This window comes from Salminus brasiliensis, chromosome 17 (genome assembly GCF_030463535.1).
Source record: "Salminus brasiliensis chromosome 17, fSalBra1.hap2, whole genome shotgun sequence".
Lineage (NCBI taxonomy): Eukaryota > Metazoa > Chordata > Actinopteri > Characiformes > Bryconidae > Salminus > Salminus brasiliensis.
Window position 1 is genome coordinate 8,876,198 of NC_132894.1, and position 17,904 is coordinate 8,894,101.

The window sequence follows — 17,904 nt, forward strand, 5'->3', positions numbered from 1 at the left end:
AACCGCTGGTTTGACGCATCACGCTGTTGGTTTATAACAGTGCTTTACACTGAGCAGTGTTTCATTTTTTTAAGCTCTGCACACATTTAATCAACCCAGTTTGTTCTTTATTTTATATTCACATATTTACTTTTTACATTTTAATAAAGTGTTTCCCACTTTTGGCCTGTAGTGTATAAACACCTAGTACACATGATCCAGTATATGCATATTTTATGATCACAGATTAGTCTACAGTAAGCACAGCTTAAGCAGAAGTACAGTACTGTGCTACACTGATTTTATACAGGGTGCACACTGCTGCCACAGCCCTGCTAAACAAGCAGAATATTGTTCTGCCTACAATGAAGGAATATTCCATTAACCCAGTCTCTGTCTGGCAGCACCTGCACAGTACCACAAGACACAAACAGCAATAGACTTGCAAACGTGCAATAGGTGCTGTTTTTGGGATGATGAGTATTTACATACATAAGCATATTGTCACTGTTATGCCAAAGATGTGTTCACTTTTTACCATAATGTAAATCTGGCAGTTGTTCTTTACATTTAGGTCAAAATTACACAACTAATGGTTTAAAAGAAATGCTCCAAAATGACTTGCCATCTTTTTGCATTGACCTTCACTGAACGTTAAGAAGGTTTTTTCTTTTCCTGTAAAGATGTTTTTTGCATTACATGCATAAACAATGTTGTGAGATTAAACACTTAATCTTAGTACATGAAATTTAGGCACCAATGAAAATGTGAACTGATGATTGATCAGTTAAATGTTTTAATGCAAGCCCTAAAGCATTAAAGCTGTCTTACAGCACTTTCAGTTGTCTATTTGAATACATTAAATATGTTTAAAGCAAGCTTAGTGAGTCTACTATGTGTGACAAATGGTAACATACTCAAAAAATCTATCTGGGCAATAAATGTTTATTCTGATATTAAAATAATGATATTATATTAAATATGATATTAAAATAAATGTAAATGGACTAAATAAATAATAAGAGTAAGATTGATTAGACAGTAAAAGAATTATTGTTTATTGAAATGTTATTGAAAAATTTACATTTTCCCCTCCTTGCTTCAAACTGTATAGTATCATACAATGTTAGAAGCCACATAAAGTTTATTAGACATTTTGGCTTGAGGTCAGTGTGTGATCATTCAGGCATCGAGTGTGCATGATACTGGTAGGATGTAGGTTTCTGCTACTTGTTAATGACATTAGCCTCCTTGCTCCAAACATATAATACATTATCAGCTTCACATGGTGTAATGGGAAAAGTTGTGTATGTTAGGTATGTTTGGTTTTTGAGCAAACTGCTGCTTTAACACACCTTCTCCACAAGCAGTAAGTATACTGGGTTACTTGTCACCCACAGTCTGTCTATCTTTTCTGGACTTCAGGTTTTGCTCCATGTTGAAAGCCCATATCCTCTTCCAAAAGCAGGTCTTACTTATCTAATCCCTTTCCTTTAGAAGTCCTTTCGTGGGCATTTCCCTGTTCCTGATCCGGGGTCCAGGCTTCTCTCCAGGTTGCCGCTGCCTGGCTGCTCTCTTCTTTTTAAATTCGTCTACTTTATCCTCCGCTCCCCAGTTCCAAAATGCTAGTGTATCCCACCAGGATGCGTCAGACTGGTTGAAGAATAGAGAAGATTCATTAGTATGAGCTGTGGAAGTAAATGTACAGTAATAAAGGATTTCTCCAGTACCTCATCTGTGTCCCCATCCTGCACCTCTGACCCTGCCTCCTCTTCTGCCGCCTCAAATAATGGCTCCAGTGTCTCTGAAACACAAAAGAGAGCTAAATAATCAAGTCAAGTCAAGTCAAGTCAAGTCAAGTGGGTTTATTGTCATTTCAACTACATACAGAGTACACAGTGAAACGAAACAACGTTCCTCCAGGACCATGGTGCAACATAGACAGTGCATACAAGACACAAGTGCAACACAAACAAACAAGTGTGGACAGACAACACAACACAGTACAGACAGAGAATAATAAATAATGACGGTAGTATCAGAGCTGTCATTACAAAACGATGTGATATGGTAGGAAAACAGGAACCAATTTTCTAGGGTTCTGTCTAGTATTGATCGATTGTATCTGATAAATATATATTGTGAATTGGGGAGACCTGTTACATCTACTTACTGATGCAATTATCTAATCAGCCAATCATGAGTCAGCAGTGTAATGCATATGTATGCATATGCACTGTAATGTAATCTCTGAGATTTTAAACACGACATGATGACATGTTGGTGTCAGATAGGCTGGGTAACTCCTGATCTCCTGCTATTTTCAGAACGACACGGCCTCCAGATTTTACTCAGAATGGTGTAATAAAGAAAATACATCAGTGGAAGTTCAGAAAGGCAACTCAGATAACCACTCTGTACAACTGTGATGAGCAGAAAAGCCAACATTGAGGTATGAGGGGCTACAACTGCAGAAGACCACCTCAGGATCCACTTCTGTAAGCCAAGATGGAGAATGTCCAACAATTAGGTAGATGGGCTACAACTGCAGAAGACCACCTCAGGATCCACTTGCCTTGTGTCATCAGTCCAGGCTGGTGGAGATGGTGTGATGGTGTGGGAAATGTCTTCTTGGCACACATTGGGTCTGTTAATACCAATCAATCACTGTTTGAATGGCACAGCTTATTTGAGTATTGTTGCTGTTACATTGTTACATTAACAGGACAAATGAGTTCAGTGTTCGTCAATGGCCTTCCTGGTCACCAGATCTGCATCCAGTAGCACAGAGATTCAGAGCAAGAACGTGATCCCCAAAAATCTATATGAATTGTGTGACACAGTGATGTCAACATCAACCAGAATCTAAAAGCAATGTTTCCAACATCTTGTGGAATCCACATCATGAAGAATTGCGGCTAAATTGAGGCTGAGCAAAAGGAGGCCCTACCCAGCACCAGTGTGGTATTTCTAATCAGTGGGTGTGTCCCATACTAGGTTATTCATATATGCTGGGTCAGTGTTCTGTTAGTGTAGCAGCGCTGGATTGTAGAAATGACCCAAACTGGGTTGTTTTTAACCCAGGAGTTTTTTGCGCATGTAGATAATACCTCATTTGAACACATAAAAAACCTTAACTAATCATCTGGAAAACAGGAAGACAGAAATCTCAGGTATCTTAATCCATAACAATGATAGAGTAATTTACCTTGTACAAGTTCAACCCCTGAGCTGACCACCATCACCACCATGGCCAGCAAAATGCAGCGGTTCAGAGTGACTCCCTTCCATGGGTTTTCCACCTCACTTAAAGACTTAACAGGCAGTATCCGGCGATATTTCACTGTGAGGTCAACATAATGAATCACACCTTAATCTACTATGTTACATTCATATACTAATCATAAATATGCATACACAAACAAACCGGTCAAATGACATGCAAACAAGGAAATTCAGAAAGTCTATTCTTACTGTTCTGACTTCTAATAGTGATCTTTTCCAGTCAGTCAGCGATTCCTTTGGATTCCTTCGGAGAAAGAAAGAAAAAGCAAATGTAAACAGAAAATTATTCAATATCAGTTAATTATACTAGTGACAACGAGTCAACAAGGTGGAGCAAAATCACTTTCAGAAGAGCAATCAGACATTTACAGTGTGTTCCATGTGCTCTGTCGCAGAATACTGTACGCTACCGTTACACACACTAGCTGTATGAAGTACACAGCACTTACAGCATGGCTTAAAAATAGACAGTAGGTTGGTGAAACTTGTGAAAAGGTCAAATAAGAGCGTACATGTATCACATTCAGCCTGAAAAACATCTCCAAACATCAGGTTTGTGAAAATAACTCTCAGTCTTACCTGGCATAACCTGTTCAGTCATGGAAAGAATGGATATCGATTTCAAATTCAGTGCGTCAGTATCTCAGGCTGAGCGTCAGATGTGGTTTCTTGATTGACAGGCACAGCTGAGAGTAGATTATAAACACTAAAAGGCGGCACTGAAGGTACGCTCGGCCAAAGCACTGCTGGTCGGCGCAGGCACGCTTTCACCCCCCTGCTGCTGAGATTCAGCTTTGTCCCAGCTGTGCCATGTGCTGACTGTAAGCGAACAGAGAAAATCTACATCAACTACGTGATTGAAAGAGAATTAACTAAAAAGTCATTCAATTATGATACAGTCATGATGCTGAAGTTATTTTGGTGAGAATATGCCCACTAACGGTGTCCAAGCTCTGGCCACTTTTAAGTACTATGGGTATTTTCCCAGGGTAATGTCACTGCCATTTGTAAAAAGCTAATTTAGCTCCTGGAGGACTTTAAATTTGCTGATAGGGTGGATCGGGTGTTTTTCAGTAAGGAAAACACTAAACTCTCCATGTTTATCTACTTTAGATTAGGAATTTGAAAAGAGAGCTTTAGACCAGGTTCAAGGAACTTGAGGAACTCTAGAAACTGTAGTCCTGAGGTCTGGATTTTTGCATAGTTTGGTGATTTTCCAGCTCCACCATATCTGATCATCATCCGTTCTTAATGATCAGGTTTAGTTGGAGTGTAAATGCAGAAAATCTGCAGTGCAAACTGTGTTGGACTCTGGCCCTCGGTCTCCCAACCCAATCAATCATTTATCCCTGATGCCTTTGAATTCTTAAGGCTTCATTCTGTATAAGCAGTTTCAGAACACACGGCCTTTCTTTATGTTATAGTATCTTACTATGATCACAGAAACAATGACAATACCTTATTATAATCATATTATTAGTTATTATTATATATTATCTGCATGTTTTGAATTGTAGAATTGTGCAATTTCACTAATATTGTATTTGCTATTGTCCTCACATGAACAATTTTATCTATATTTTTAGTATGTTTTTGGGGGATAGAACCTTTTTTTGATTCAAAGCAACTGTACTACTTTGCTTTTACCCACAGCAATCTCACTTCGACCTTGAGCATTTTATTTCACACCATAAAAAAGATTCCTTGCTGATAAAGACTAAAAGCAGCGTAAGAAGTTCCACTGTGATTATGTGAAATCCCCCAACGATTCAAGCTATAACTCAAATTATGCTAAAAACTTAAATTCAGTATCATTTTCATTACAATTCTTAGTAGAAATTCTAACTTCAGATTTCAACTATGAAATATCTACAGATCTAATTTAATGAACAGGAAAAATGAGTTCAGTGTTCTTCAGAGGCCTTTCCAGTCACCAGACCTGAATCCAGACCTGGTGTGGCGCAACAGATAATACCACTACATTTACATTTACGGCATTTAGCTGACGCTCTTATCCAGAGCGACTTACAAGGTTACTGTATTACAGAGGTGGGCCAGTGTAGTGTTAGGAGTCTTGCCCAAGGACTCTTATTGGTGTAGCACAGCATAGTCACCCAGACCGGGAATCGAACCCCAGTATCCCACGTGGTGTGGTAGCACACTGGCAGGTAGTGGTGTTATCTGTTGCGCCACACCAACCACTACCTGCTAGTGAGCTATCTCACCATGTGGGAGACTGGGGTTCGATTCCCAGTCTGGGTGACTATGCTGCGCTACACTAATATCTACTGTGAAACATAAAAGACTCCACTAATAATTTGGAGGCAGAAATGATGGTATTGTATAGGATATCTATATATAAATAAATTATTATTATTATTTATTTATTTATTTTACAGATTTGTGCCAGGACAACTTCTAAATCTAAACTTTGCACCAGTCAAAGATTCATGTACAGATATGTGAACCTGGATTTGTCACTAGTCAGAATTACAGTCCTGGCGTGTAAATATAGTGAAAACTGAGTTTTTACAAGTAAAAGTGAAATTTTAGATAAGTTAACTAACCTGAGGGGATGATTTATTACACTAGGTGAATTATTTGATGAATTTAGAGAATGACTGATTAAGTTGAAGGAATGATTTGTTAAGTTGAGGGAATGATTCAAGTCTCTAATAGTTTTTTCTTCTACCTTGATACTTTAGGAGCTCTGTAAAGTCATGTTCTGCTTCAGTAATGACATTTCAGACTAAAACCTCTCCCCATAGCTTGTGGTAGGTGTCTTTTTGAGCGTTTTTACCGTGTGTGTTCAGACTAGTCTACTCGCCTCTGAGTAAAACTTGAGCAGCTCGGTGATTGTCAGGTGAGGGAGGCGCTGTGATGGATCCTCCCCTGTTCGCCTTCAGGACTGAGCATAAATCCCGCAGCTTCAGCTCCAACGCGATCACACTGAGCCGAGACAGGACGAGGAGCTGTGGGCCTTGACGTTGGCCGGATGGTTAAATCCAACCTCCAGACGATCCTGAATAGCCACTGTTTTGTCAGAGAAAAAGAGAGAAATATACCCAAGATGCCAGTAGCTGAAATGCCCCGTAATAAGCCCGAGATCGAGAGGTATGTCGTGACTTTAATCCGGTTAGCGAGAACGCTGGCTGGCTGGCTGGCTAGCTAGATAGCCACTTAGCTAGCTAGCTAGCTTGCTAGCTTTGAGGCCTTGCGGTCTCGGTAAAGCCTTCCTGGACCTCGTCCAGCTAGAAAAACAGACATGGGTTATATAATACATGTGTTGTTAAAATAATGCCTATTTTAGCCTCGATTGAGTATTTAAATAAGCGTCGTCTGTGTGTTTTAGTGGGTGTTGTAGGTAACGTTATCTCGCTAACGCGCTGCTGTGGCTAGCTAATGTTAGCTACTTAGTTAATATTAGCCAGCTAGCTAATCTGGTTAGCCTGCGATAGTTCCCCACTCGTTGATTTACCAACGAAGCTTGTTGGCAGTCGTTTTCGAGACAAGGCCACGACTCGTAGTTATTGGGGCATTAGAGACACGGCTTACTGTGTCTCGTTATGAGCCGTATTAGGCAGATACTGCTGACTGTAACCTGTGACTAACGCAGGCGTTTCAGCAATGATTTATCAGCTAACGTAGCAGCGACGAGCCAGCGAGCCACCAGCGAGATCCCACCTAGAAGTACAGGACTATTTCACCTAAAACCAGTCAGCTACACTGATCTTAGTCTTAAGAAAAAGACCTAGTGTGTGTCGAGGTATATTCAATACTTATAGAGACGTAGTGGAGCTTAATAGGTTCCTTGATTTAACCCCCACCTCATGGGAGCACTTTAATAAATGTAGAGGAGGGGTTTGTTAAATTGGGGGGCTTACTCACATCTCTGAATATTAGAAATGTTAAATAAATAAATTCTGCCATAAAGTTGAATAGTTGAAGCTGAATATAGACATTATTTGATATCCAGAATAGATTAAATAATATTTAATGTATAATGTGGGAAATCTTTTTACTAATAACTCCCTGCATGGTGTGTGTATCAATTTATTTAGGCCAGATTAATCTCTAACTATTGTAAACATTGCAACATAATACGTTTGGTAAAGTAGGGTTTAGCGGTATTTAGCCCTTTAAGGTATCTACCACTATGAAGGTTGGAGAATTACGCCACACTGAAGGATTTTGTTCTCTGTTATGGAGGAAATGTGGAAATGTAGAGTATAAATATTTTAACTGTTTGGATCATTCTGGTTTTCTGAGGTGTTTGGTTGTCCCTATTAATTTTCAGTAAGTCTAGTGATTTACTGAGGGAATTACTTAATGTGATCAGTACAGCGGTGGTTCAGTGCCCAGAATTGGCAGTAGCAGTGGAAAAGGGATTACAGCTCTACTGTTAAGCAATTGTTACAAGTTTTGATCTGAAAAGGTCAGTTTGGTCAGTTTCTGCAGACCAGAAGCACTAGACCGTATTCAGAATGGTCGCCTGTTGTACAGTTGTTTCTCATTTTCATGTTCCTCTGCTTCCTGCAGTACTCGCCGTTGCCCCCGATGTTGCAGTAACCCGTGTCCGGGGCCTCTGTGGTGTTCCTGATGCCCCTCACCCACCCCTGAAGATCCCAGGTGGGCGAGGGAACGATCAGAGGGATCACAATCTTTCAGCTAAGCTATTCTACTCTGTAAGTGTCTCCTCCTTCTGCCTGTGACTTGATCTTTGCGTATGTAAAGTGAGAATGGCCTTGACCCATGTTAGAGTGTATTGGTGTTTTCTTGTGCTGTAAGTACCAGATCAGCTGTAAAAACGTGGCTGTACTTGTGAAGTCTGAAAGTACACTAGCATGAGTTAATTATTACTTAATACTGGGAAAGTCGGAGGACTTCAGCACACCAACTTCTTTCACAGGAAAATGACTGATTTGAAATGGCTTAAATTCCAAATCCAAGTAAACTGTGCAGGAAGTGTTGGAGTTTAACCGGACAGGGAACTGCCGTTGTGCTCTACTGTTGAATAAGATGTTAGTTAAAGCCCTTTCCTTCGTTTAATTCAACAGGATGCTCAGTTGCTGGTTCTTGAGGAGCCTCCCCCCTTGAACAGCCGTGTGCGTTTTTTGCTCTTTGAGCGGCGTTGCTCTGAGGCTAAGCCGCTAATATGGAGGGGGGCACTGACGGGGGCCAAGCTTTACATCGAGATTCCCCCTGGAGCTCTTCCCGAAGGCAGCAAGGACAGGTCTGCAGCACTGCTTTTGTTCTTAATCTTGTCTGTGTCCTCCACTTTCTCTTCCTTTTTGGAGTGTGTTAGAGTGAAATACTAACTTTACTCAAAACCTTGTTTGATACATCAGAGTTCAACAGTCATTTAGACCATTTCACTTTACAAGAACACATTTCGACCAGCTAACTATTACTGTTATATACTAACATATTGACAAATAAATTGGCAGGGGCCTTATGAATCCTCAGCTGTCCGACCTCCTGGTTTAATTTAAACGGTTAAAGATTCACGTTTGTTTCCTTTGAAGTGGTCTCAAGGCAGGAGGTGTGGCAGCTTGCGTTAATAAGAGACAATTAAAGCCAAATGTTGATTTTGTGCTGATATTTAAACAGGCAACAAAAAGGTTTAGGCAGTGCTTTTAATTTTTATTAACTTGTAGCAAAGGTGAATGCAGTGGAAAGCAGCTGCTCACCTGCACAGCTAGTGATGGCAAGTTCCATTCTTTATAATAAGGTCAGTTTAGCTTGGCCAACTCTTTCAGTTCCCAGAAAAAAAATTATTTAGCGGCACAGACGGTTCTTAAATCTCAGTTGACCATGTTAGTTATGTATGTATGTATTAGTCAAGCTTCTAGTTGGCACGCATGTAAAAGCTAGCACAATCCCATATGCATTCATTTTCAGGGTATGAAAGCAGGTGACTAAATGAGGGTGCATGTGTAATTAAACACTGTTCTTGGTCAAACTCTTTCTATAGAAGTAACTGAGGTGCAGCATAACTACTGGTTCATACCTACTGTAAACATGGTATATGGTGCGCAGCCAAAGTGGCACTTGTGGAAGAAGTGACTGATCGTGTGCCCCTTGGAAAATGTAATCCTTGAGTTTTCTGTAGTAAGTGAGCAGTTACTGGAGTGACCTATAGTACATCTGGCATGCAGTTTCAGATGCCCTTTACCCCGTTTATCATTGGCCAGCTGTTGACCAGATATGATATGAGACCATTCTCAGGAGTGTGTGAGGTGTGTGAGACTGGCATTAGTTACATTAGGCTTTGCTGAGGTGTTGCACGTGGCAACGTTACTGCAAGGCTAAAGGTGGTCTGTTAATTAAAATGATGATGCAGGTAATCATGAAACTTCATTAACCATCATTAATAAGGGATGATGCAATCAGTCATAAATGCCTTCAATGAATTATTAATGATTTAAAATTTAATATACAAAGGTCAAAACAAAAACCCTGTTCAGTCAAACAATCTGAGTATCAGATCAGAGTAACTCGGACTGACCGCTTGCAAGTGTACAGATGGTTGAGCCTGTAATATCCACCTGAAATTTGTTGATCCCTCCATGATGTTGGAAGATCTTTACTCAGTCTTTCCTCCTCCTCTTTTGCAGTTTTGCTCTCTTGCTAGAATTTGCAGAAGAGAAGCTTCAGGTTGATCACGTTTTCATCTGCTTCCAGAAGAACCGTGACGATAGAGGTAAGTCTTCTATCAGGTCCTTGTCTGTCTTGATTTGTTTGAGTAAAATCGAAGCATTGTCCCTTACGCTTTTTGTCTCTGCAGCATCGCTTCTGCGGACGTTCAGTTTCCTGGGCTTTGAGATTGTGCGGCCTGGTCATTCCCTTGTCCCATCCCGCCCTGACGCTTTCTTCATGGCTTACAGCATTGAAAGAGACTCGGATGACGATTGAGTAATGCTTATTAATCCCATGCTTTGATGAGTTTTTGTGCTTGTTCACTCAAATTTGTCACCATTAAAAGAATCCGAAAGATTATCGACACACTGCATTGATGTTTCCTGTGAATTACTATTCGGTAGGTCTCAAAAGTTGTGCTGTATTTCAGTGATATTTGCACTAGCGTAAACTAGCGAATTTCCACAGCAATCATTAGGCCATATCATTTCCATTGGGTTGACCATCTAAAGTAATTATGTTTATTGCTGGTTTCACTCCTGTTCCCACACATTTGCTTTGTAGATTGTAATATTTATGGTTGAAATTCCCATGCGACAAAAATGTATGTAAGTAGTTTTTGTTTCCAGTGCTATTTCTTATTGATTTTTCATGTTTGTATTTGATTTTTATTAGTGTGTGCATGAATCTTCAAGGTTTTTTGGAATTTATTTTTATTTTTTTGGTTAGTTTTGTTTTTCCTGGTTCAGTTGATTGATCTGCATGTTTGTAACAGTGCAGAATAAATGTGCTCACCCTATGCAGTGCTTCAGTTTTGCTTCTTGCTATTGTTCCATGAGTGCTTCAGATGGATGGTGTGGACCGGTGTCCTGAACAAGGCTAATAATGGGTCAAGGCTCTTCAGTTCTGATCTTGCTCAAAGGCATCTGACTCAACTCCTCTGTTAAATGCCATGTTTCATGTGTGTTTTTAACCAGGGAAGTCCAGAAATTGGGGTGAACCCTGACCCTCCAGTTCTTTCAGAAAGAGAACTTTTTGCTAGACCAAATCTCTAGCTAGATGATTCCACAGGTTCCTTGGTAAAGGTGCCTATATCTCTCATGCCACAGTATGGTGATAGTCTCAGGACCTAAAGGCAGCAGGAACCTTTTTATTTTATATTTTTTGCCAAAGTTAAGTAGAATTTGTCCTCTTAAAGCAATGTGTAATGCATTACAGTTGCTAATAGTGTGCAGTAAATTCTTAGTAGCTGGTATCCCATTACTCACAAACTGTGAACCTTTTGGGCTTAAGTTTCAGGGTTTACTCTCAGACCAGCCTCACGTTGTTATAGAGGCCCAGCTGTGCTGTTGTCTTAAGTACAGTCTCTGGATCAGCAGATGAGAGATAATGCAGGCAGAAATAGTCCTCCCAATCTGAACCAGACTGGTTTAAGGATAGTCCTTTCTCAGCCAGCTTCAACACCAGCAGCGAGCGCTTCACCATCAGCCAGTTGTGAAGCACTGTTGCGTTCGGTTGGTTCTTCTCAAAGAGTCCAGCTCTGGGGCCCCACAGCAGGGCTTGAAGAACGCCTGCTATTTCAGCCATGTGGAGCTCCGGATTCTCTCTAGTTAGGTGGTTGATCAGGTGAAGCAGGCCAGATGTGTACAGAGTATTCTTATGAGCATCTGTGTATTCTTGTAGACAGTGAATCAGAAGTCGTCCCAGTTGGAGGCCGTTTGTTGGAACTGCTTGAGAAGACTCTGCTTGGATGCTGGTGGGGGTAATCACGACACGAGGAGCGCCCCACTTCCCCCACAGTGCTTGAAGCCTTTTCTCGTGTCTGTTTTCTTGCGGGACATTATCTGAAACTATTCTTTCCCACTCAGGTTGGTCTGTTTCATGGTTTATTTGAAGGCGATTCTTGTTTCCTTCCTTTGGATCTCCAGCAGATTCAGTTTTCCCCATTGACCTCTTGTTCTTGGCATGCAACCATACCAGCATGATGTTCTGTGGTCTCAGCTCCGCATGCTTGACATTGTGGCTTTCTAGATGCTGCAGGCCCAGAGCCAGCTGGAGAATCAGCAGGCAAAGCCGCCTCTCGTACACTTCAGGTTGCAGGGCAGTTCCCTCCTGGACAAAGTCCTCCAGCGTTCCCCAAGGAAAATCCCTCACAATAGTCACTGCTAGGCCTCTTTCCAGGAAGGATAAGACTGTGTGCCTCCTGCTGCTTGCGTCAGATTCCTGCCATGGCTCAGCAGTGCCCTCATGTGATGGACTGGATGTTTCTGTTACAGTCAGAAACTCTGAGAGCTGTTGTTTTTCCAGGTCTATGCGTGGTGAGAAATGGGCCACAGTCTCTTCAATGTTGAGGTGATGTAGCAGGGGCGCTGAGCGTTCTGAGATGGTTGCTTTTGTATTTATCTAAGATGAGAAAATACAGGCATGTTTGAGTATTCTTCAACAGCATCTTCAGACCAGAGAAGTTCACGTTAAACTGAAACCGCTAACATACTTCTTATTATTTAAAGCTAGCATGAGCTACAATATAACACAGACTTTTAATATAGTTAAAGAGTTTTAAGTTGAGCATGCTTTGGGTCTTGTACTCCTGTCTGTGAATCAGTTAATTCTTTACAGCATCTAAAGATTCACCCTGATTACTGATTTGGCACCTTAGGCTTTTTTTCATCGCAAGTGTTTGATTACTGAGTTGTGTATTTAGGTCACAGAATTTCACACCCACATTATTTAATCTGGCTCCTGGTGGCTGCAACGTAGCAGTGCTTTAAAAGCGTAACTCTGGCACGGGCTAGCTGGGCTGAACTACAGCCTCCGCACAGTGGGGTTAGTTCTAATGCAGTTATAACTTAGACCTCCCAATGAAAACAATGAGAGAGGTCCACATTCCTTGCTCATCCAGAATTTAGACGTTAAATTTTTATCGTTTTTATGCACTGATTCATAAAAAATTAACTAACCCCACCCCATAAAATAGCCAATTTTGGCAAAACTGGCAGAATTGCATTGAAGCATTGAGCTGAATTAACTGTGCCTGTAGCAATTATCAGATTTTTTTAAGTGGCTGCTAGAATTTGCCCCTCATTCCATTACATACATCGATCAGCCATAACATTAAAAATTAGTATAGTTGAAGAATAACATTGTTTTTACAATAGCACTTAACCAGATGTGGTATTTACATATTAAGCAGAAACAGGCAATTCTCAATGCTCTGTAGGAAGTAGATCTGGTGAACTGATGACAGGGCACCCAAGGCTCATTGATGTGATCCATGCCCCACCTCAGAACATACAAGCTTTGAAGGATCTAGTATAACAGCTAGAACAATTTCAGAGGTCCTGTGGAGTCCATGTTTTCACAAGTTAGAGCTGTTTTGGTGGCACAAGTGGACCTTACACAAAATTAATTATGGCTGTCATGGCTGATCTGTGTGCTTTCATAAAGAGTAGGAGCACAAGTGCAAGTACTGTTAAAAAGCTATTTTTTATTTGAGTTGTAATGTTAAGCCATTTGGCACCATTAACCTATATAAAAGGAATTGGTGGCATGCTGGTGTGTTGGCGTGCAAATGGGTAGGCTGTGTCCTGACAAAGAATTTGATTGATGGTTTTAATATAAATAGCAACTTCAAATGAACGGGAAGCACAAGAGACACAGTCTTCTGGTCTGGTATTCTTGTATTCTCCTGTAAATGTAATTGAGTAAAGGTACTCAACGTGTCCAGTTTCACAGAAATATATAGTACAAGTTAAGCAACAAAGTACTATTAATGAAATATTAAAGATTTAAGCCAACTTTTATGAAGTAATCGCATGCATACACGGTGACGTTGTGCAAAACTCTGTTTTGTGCATAGTAAGTTGCTGGTGCCATTGCACAACACCTGATGATAAAAAGGAAGTGTGGGGTCAGTGAGGTTTTAGTCCTCCGATCAGAAGGTTGCCTTATAAGGCTGTAAGAGCTGTCTGTGGCTTAGGGGTACACTATAGGAAAGTGCCTGTTTACAACAGAGCTTCTATTCTTTTGTGCCCTCAACTGACTTGCACGCCCTACTGAAACTTTGTGTCTATTTTCATTCATTTTCTGCACAGTATCCTCACATTACCTCCATTTGACAGCGATAAAGGGATGGGAAATGATGAGAAAGCATGTGATGTGTAACTGTTGCCTCACCTTAGCAAAGAAAAGCCCTTCCGGGACTTTAGAGACGTTTACCATGAAGAAAATATCGTCCTCCGCCTTCTCCGACTGCACATCCTGACATAGCACAAAGTCCCGAGGCTGCAGTGTCCTCACCTGCGCCACCTTCTGTTCTCCCAGGAGAACCTGGGCCTCCAGGTGCTTCACAGTGTTCCTCATAAACTGATGGTAACGATTCTGGATGGCCATGCACACTTGCTCCTGGTGACAGAAGCTACTGAAGAAGCCTGGGAGATGCTGATCAGGGGTGTCAAAGGTTAACTGCGGCCTGAGGCTATCCTCTTTCTTATCCTCCACTGGATTTTTACAGAGCTGGCGGCTCATGAGCGGCTGGGCGGAGGTGAACAGCTTGCCTGCAGGCAAGGAATGGGTCCGTGCCAGCCTCTTCTTGGGGATGGGAGGAGGGGTCTGGTCTGAGAAGAATCTCTCCTGGTGACTTCCTGAGTTGTCTTGAAAAGTGCAATTATGTGAAATACAGGAAAATATTTGAATGTCTAAAATAATTATAATATATCTCACAATGGTGCAAACTGACACAGGCCGTCTTCAGACTGCGCTGTTTACTGAATAACAGCACTAATTATAGCTGGAAACAATAGTAGAAGTCCTCTTGGCATACTTGTTAGCCACATTTTGGCCAATTGATGTTGCCAGACATTTTTCTAAGTGAATTCAGATTATGCTGCTACACCAGGATAAACCAGCACATTTAACATATATCCACTTACAGCAGATTAGCCCCACCAGTCCATTCCTACTGTTAAAGGGGTGTTTCAGTCCAGGTGGGTTTTTTTTTACATACTGTTTTAAAGGCACAGTAATAAACCACACAAATGGCAGAAGTAGACCTAAAATAAAGTGCTTGTTGAGAACGTAGGTGGGCTCCTTAATTTACACCAAATGTAACTGTAGATTTACAAGTATTACATCAGCAGACAAATGTGTCTGTTAAATTTGTGCATGTGAATGCGCACTCACACCTGTGCCATAACCCAGTTGTGATCGAGCAAACATGCAAGAGAATTTTCTGACATTTGCTGAGAACTTGCAGGCACCAAAACTGTGGTTGAGCCATCAGGTTTGGTTTCAGATATTACTTCCCCCCCGATTCATTTCATAAGAAAAAATAAAACAGAAGCAGGACAAAAAGGTGCGTACCAATCTAGAGCATGTAGCTATATGTTGAATATATATATATACGGCAAACGACTGAATTCTTTGCTACAACCAATGTTCTATATATAAAAATGCCTAGAAATACTTCTAATCCCGTAAAACGTCTTGAGCAACCTCCAAATAATATTATAAAAACTAACCAGACAAAAAAAAAATGGCCGTGCATCGTTGCTTTCTTATAATCTTGCATCTTTCCTTAATACAAGAATCGATCCAGTCAGGTAAGGATTACACCAGTCTCTCGAGCTTGTACTGTCAGTTTTAGCCCATTCTTCTATGAACTGGGTGCACATTTCGGCTAGAGTTATTGTCTTGTTCCAGATTGAGAACTGGGATTAAGGCCTTAAAGAGACTGGTGCAATCCTTACCTGACAGAATTGGTAGTGTTATGAAGGCAAGGGCATGGCCTGCTCTAGATTACATGAGCCCCCCTCAAATGTGAACCTAACCAGTATATCTTTGAATGTGTTCCTCTCCTGCTACTGAACTATACTAATCCCAAATAAGAAAACACTGATAAAATCCAGAGTCTTTGCCGAAAAATGGTCTAGAATGGTCTAAGAGGGTTGTAAGAGGCAGTGTAATGAGGCAGAATGACTCAATGACCACTGGCAATCAACCAATCAATCCAGTCCAAGCATTTACTCCTTTTCTTAATGCAGAGCAATGACACGAAGACCCCTGTTAATACAAAGGCCCAAGTAAACTGCCTGCTCTCGTACCAAACATGGGTGAGGCAACACATATTCAAGCAAATTATGCAAGTGAGTAATTTCCCAGAGAACACGCCCATGATGGGTGTTGTCTGTATGGTTAGCTCCACATATGGCTGCCCACCAGGAGGGGTTGAACATGGGCTCCATCTCAGTTGTACACTGCACATGCCTAAAAGGGACCCATGTGAGATTATGGTGGGCTGTAATGATTGGGTCCATTTGGAAAGAACACATGTACAGACCCACTCAGAGCCCACCGGAACCCCGGAACCCATCTAGCCCATGTGTTTCACACATGAGCATATTGGCTGGGTCCTTAATTTAAGATGCCTTCACTATCACCTATCACCTCAGTTGGGTTACGTTACTGTGGAGTTTCAGTTTCCAGACTTTGCTTGAAATCCCTCAATTTGTTCCAAATGCACTCACTCACCAATGCGGTGATGGATTGGGCACTGGGCAGCGTTGCAGTCAGTGGATTCAGCAAATACATCAATTAAAGGAGAAGGAAGAGGAGAAAAGCTGTGTTGGTTCAGGGTCCCCTCCAGCTGTAGGTCTGGAGCAGAACTTGTACTGGAGCTGTGACTCCTGCAAGAGCACATGCTTCTGTTATTCAGGTCAGTGTGTGTGTTAGGGCTGTCACGATTGCTCATTTTAGCACGGTTATGTGAGTTAAAAAATTATGATGATTGATGATTCAGCAAACATAGCTTCAACTGCCCTTTCTTACAGTTAGAAATACAGTTAGCTCCAACAGGCACCAACAGTGACAGCCCTAGTTCACACAGATCCTTTTTCACATAGATCAGAGCATATGGAACATGCTAATGCTAATGCAATGACAAGACCAGTCTATGCATGTCACTGTCTTCTATATATAGTTACCAACTAATTGAGTGCAAGGGATTTGTAGTAGGAGGTGTGGCACCTCTACTACAAACACCGGACACCATCTAGTAGTTTGTGGGTCATCATACAGCACAAGTCAGTAAAAGTTGCCACTGGTTTACCTTCGCTGTTTGATTGGCAGTGCAGGGGGCTTCCTGTCTGCTGTAGCTCCTTGGAGAGCGTAGTCCATTTCTGAGCACTTTTAACCAGAGTGTTTTGTCAGCCTCTGTGAGAATGTCTGAGTGTGAACGTGCACACTTCTCCAAATGTCAGTTCCTGTAGCTTTAGTCTTCCCATGTGTCAACACAGTCTCTCTCTCTCTCTCTCTCTCTCTCTCTCTCTCTCTCTCTCGCGTGCCCTTATCTTACTGTATCTGTATCTGAGGTTGGAAGCGGAACACTTGTGTCACTGAGCATCTGTTTCTTTCTGCAAAACCTCAAAAACATTTGAAACTCTTGCTGAAGTGCTTTAGACGTCTTCTGCTTGCATAACTGATGTTTTAAAAAAAATGAAACTTAATAAGCGCTTTAACGAATGTACACATTTAGGCTTTCCTATGATTTCCTGAGGCACTAGACTATGCAAAGTATGGGTTACACAGCAGCTGCCTGCCTAACCTAATAGATAGTTACATGTTATGTTGTAATGCCTGGTGCAGTAACCCTGCATTCTGTATTTCAGACTTCATAACTCAGGAAATAACTCTTACTGATGTGGTACTCATGTTATAACACTCTTATGAACTCTAATTATAGCAAGTGCCATCAAACTGAGAGAGAGTAATCATGTTTTTAAAAAGATCTAGAATGCACTCCTTATTCTTTATACTTCATTAGGATTCCCATTAGCTTCTACGAAGTGGTCACTAATCTTTCTGGGGTCCACCAGTAATATCAATTAAAACAAAACAAACAATCTTTATCATGATTTTTATTGTGTCTCCAATTTAGCTGAGGCAATTAACCCACATGTTCACTAGAACTCCCCCATCACTTGCAATGCTCCTGACACTAGAAGG

General features: G+C 41.2%; 3 protein-coding genes across 3 annotated transcripts; 1 reads left to right on the forward strand and 2 right to left on the reverse strand.

The window, feature by feature from the left end:
* Positions 1-1,024: 1,024 nt before the first annotated feature.
* Positions 1,025-6,943, reverse strand: LOC140538086 (uncharacterized). The gene is made up of 6 exons (XM_072660498.1): positions 6,092-6,943; positions 3,844-4,083; positions 3,454-3,508; positions 3,188-3,322; positions 1,710-1,783; positions 1,025-1,632 (listed from the first exon to the last, which is right to left on the reverse strand). Coding segments are annotated over exons 3-6 (384 nt in total). The 5' UTR covers positions 3,455-3,508; positions 3,844-4,083; positions 6,092-6,943; the 3' UTR covers positions 1,025-1,458.
* oaz1a (ornithine decarboxylase antizyme 1a) lies at positions 6,188-10,702 on the forward strand. Its single transcript, XM_072660497.1, is given in 6 exon segments — positions 6,188-6,378; positions 7,804-7,861; positions 7,863-7,949; positions 8,322-8,497; positions 9,882-9,967; positions 10,052-10,702. Coding segments are annotated over 6 exon segments (654 nt in total). The 5' UTR covers positions 6,188-6,259; the 3' UTR covers positions 10,180-10,702.
* Positions 9,729-17,076, reverse strand: LOC140538518 (inactive tyrosine-protein kinase PEAK1-like). The gene is made up of 4 exons (XM_072661112.1): positions 17,009-17,076; positions 16,432-16,586; positions 14,080-14,555; positions 9,729-12,306 (listed from the first exon to the last, which is right to left on the reverse strand). Exons 1-4 carry the CDS (start codon positions 17,074-17,076, stop codon positions 11,212-11,214), a joined length of 1,794 nt encoding a protein of 597 aa, XP_072517213.1. The 3' UTR covers positions 9,729-11,211.
* Positions 17,077-17,904: the final 828 nt, after the last annotated feature.

Excerpts from the sequence above, each read along its gene's own strand:
- LOC140538086 (XM_072660498.1), bottom strand. Across the intron at positions 1,784-3,187 it reads AGGGGTTGAACTTGTACAAG|AGACACTGGAGCCATTATTT; the intron begins GTAAATTACTCT and ends TTTGTGTTTCAG. Across the intron at positions 1,633-1,709 it reads AGGATGGGGACACAGATGAG|TCTGACGCATCCTGGTGGGA; the intron begins GTACTGGAGAAA and ends TTCTTCAACCAG.
- LOC140538518 (XM_072661112.1), bottom strand. The coding sequence starts at position 17,076 with ATGGACTACGCTCTCCAAGGAGCTACAGCAGACAGGAAGCCCCCTGCA. Across the intron at positions 16,587-17,008 it reads CTGCCAATCAAACAGCGAAG|GAGTCACAGCTCCAGTACAA; the intron begins GTAAACCAGTGG and ends GTGCTCTTGCAG. Across the intron at positions 12,307-14,079 it reads AAGGGCTTTTCTTTGCTAAG|ATAAATACAAAAGCAACCAT; the intron begins GTGAGGCAACAG and ends TTCTCATCTTAG.